A 1,997-nucleotide genomic window follows, 5' to 3' on the forward strand; every position below is an offset into this window, starting at 1 on the left:
GCACAGACAGAAGGCAAAGCAGCATAATGTTTGCTATGAAAGATCAACAGAACAGTGAAGCAAAGAATTCCATCAGACTCCATAAACGAAGGAGGAGATTCATAATTAAAAAGAGCCCAATTCTGATTTCCATAAACAGCTCCATTCTCAACCTGCCCACGCTTAAATCTGAGGATAGAAACAACAAAAAATGGAAAAATCTCTATCAGATCCAAAAAGAAAGAAAGCAGATTATGAGAGAAACTTGTTCCAAGTACAAGAGTAATAATAGAAGAATAATCACTCCTTATCATGTTTCTAGAATATTTGTAGAAGATAAATATAGAGTTCTATACTGTGAAGTTCCAAAAGCAGGCTGCTCCAATTGGAAACGGGTGCTCATGGTTCTCAACGGGCTGGCTTCTTCCACAAAAGATATACAGCACAACACAGTGCACTACGGAAACTATTTAAAAAGACTGGATGGGTTTGATCACAAAGGAATTTATCATCGGCTCAACACATACACAAAGATGCTTTTTATTCGCGAGCCTTTTGAAAAGCTGGTATCTGCATTTCGGGACAAGTTTGAACACCCAAACAACTACTACCATCCAGTTTTTGGAAAAGCTATCATTTCCAGATATCGTGTCAATGCCACCAAAGAAGCATTACGGACAGGTGCTGGAGTCACATTTAAAGAGTTCATTCAATATCTCCTGGATGTACATAGGCCAGTAGGTATGGATATCCACTGGGATCATGTCAACAGGCTTTGCAGCCCATGTTTAATAGACTACGACTTTGTTGGGAAGTTTGAAAGTATGGAAGAAGATGCAAACTTCTTCTTGCACTTAATTGGTGCTCCACAAAATTTAACTTTCCCCAAGTTTAAAGATAGGCACTCCAATGAAGAAAGAACTACCACTAAAATTACAAAACAGTATTTTGCACAGCTTTCTCCTTCTCAACGACAACAAAGCTATGACTTTTACTATATGGATTACTTGATGTTTAACTACTCAAAACCTTTTGAAGATTTATATTGATTTGAGAGCTGGGAGATTTCCAGTCATATCAGTTGAATTGCATAACAAATCCAGGTGGCTTCTGTTTCTATATAGTTGTCTGTTAGTAAAAAATCGGTTGAAGAGCAAGAAAAACCCAATGGCTAGTGATGTTTACACCTTCACCTTAATTGCCTCCTTTTTCAAATCATATTTTTTCTATGATTTCTCCATACGAAATGTATGTACATATATGTATAATGTGTCAGGGTTCCCAAATAAAGCACATAATTTTCCATACTGGTGTGGCCTGTGTTTGCACTGGGAGGATAGTTTGAAACTGAGGAAACATAGCTGGCGATTCTACAGTGTAGTCAGTATTTCAAGCTCTTTACTCTTTAGAAAATCAGTCTGAAAGTGACAAAGTAGCAAGAAAAAATATATATATATATACACTGGGTAGTATTTACAGTTGACTGAAATCTGCAACACAGAAAGCAATGCCCTAAACAAGCACCAATTATTTGGAGCTGGTGGTAAATTGCTATTTCCTGATATTCAAAGTTAGGGAGAAAAAGTCTATCACACTGTTCCAAACCACAGTGGTGAAAACAACTAATACTTAATGACCATGTGAGTGCAGTATTAAACCAGATATTGCAATTCAGAGTGAGGACACATTCTCCCCCTTCAGTATTTCCCTCATGGCACATTCATCTGCAAAAAGACAAAATGCAGGCAAACATTTGCATCTTTATAAATGTTATTAAGATTCTTTTAATCCTTTGCATTAACATAAATCTCTGGTTTAATCTTCATAGTCACCAGGAATATCAAATCTTTCCTTCATAATAACAAGCAAGAATGAATAAATGCAACTTCCTGCCCAATAGGGTTGTTTTTCATTGCTTCAAACAATTTGCACGTGTTTATTGCAGTAACGATTAGATCTGATTTAACATGCAAAAAATATTCCAAGTTCAGTTGTTAATTTTCTATACTTATGAGAAT

The 1,997-nt window shown here is 36.2% G+C and overlaps 1 protein-coding gene across 1 annotated transcript in view; it reads left to right on the forward strand.

Moving 5' to 3' along the window:
* Positions 1–1,028, forward strand: part of CHST8 (carbohydrate (N-acetylgalactosamine 4-0) sulfotransferase 8) — a 129,919-nt gene extending 128,891 nt beyond the window's left edge. Inside the window, 1 exon segment of the mRNA XM_010013377.1 lies at positions 1–1,028. This exon segment is cut by the window's left edge and continues 34 nt beyond it. Coding sequence (XP_010011679.1) covers positions 1–1,028 — 1,028 coding nt within the window.
* Positions 1,029–1,997: the final 969 nt, after the last annotated feature.

Source organism: Nestor notabilis, unplaced genomic scaffold (genome assembly GCF_000696875.1).
Source record: "Nestor notabilis isolate BGI_N333 unplaced genomic scaffold, ASM69687v1 scaffold11854, whole genome shotgun sequence".
NCBI classification, from domain to species: Eukaryota; Metazoa; Chordata; class Aves; order Psittaciformes; family Psittacidae; genus Nestor; species Nestor notabilis.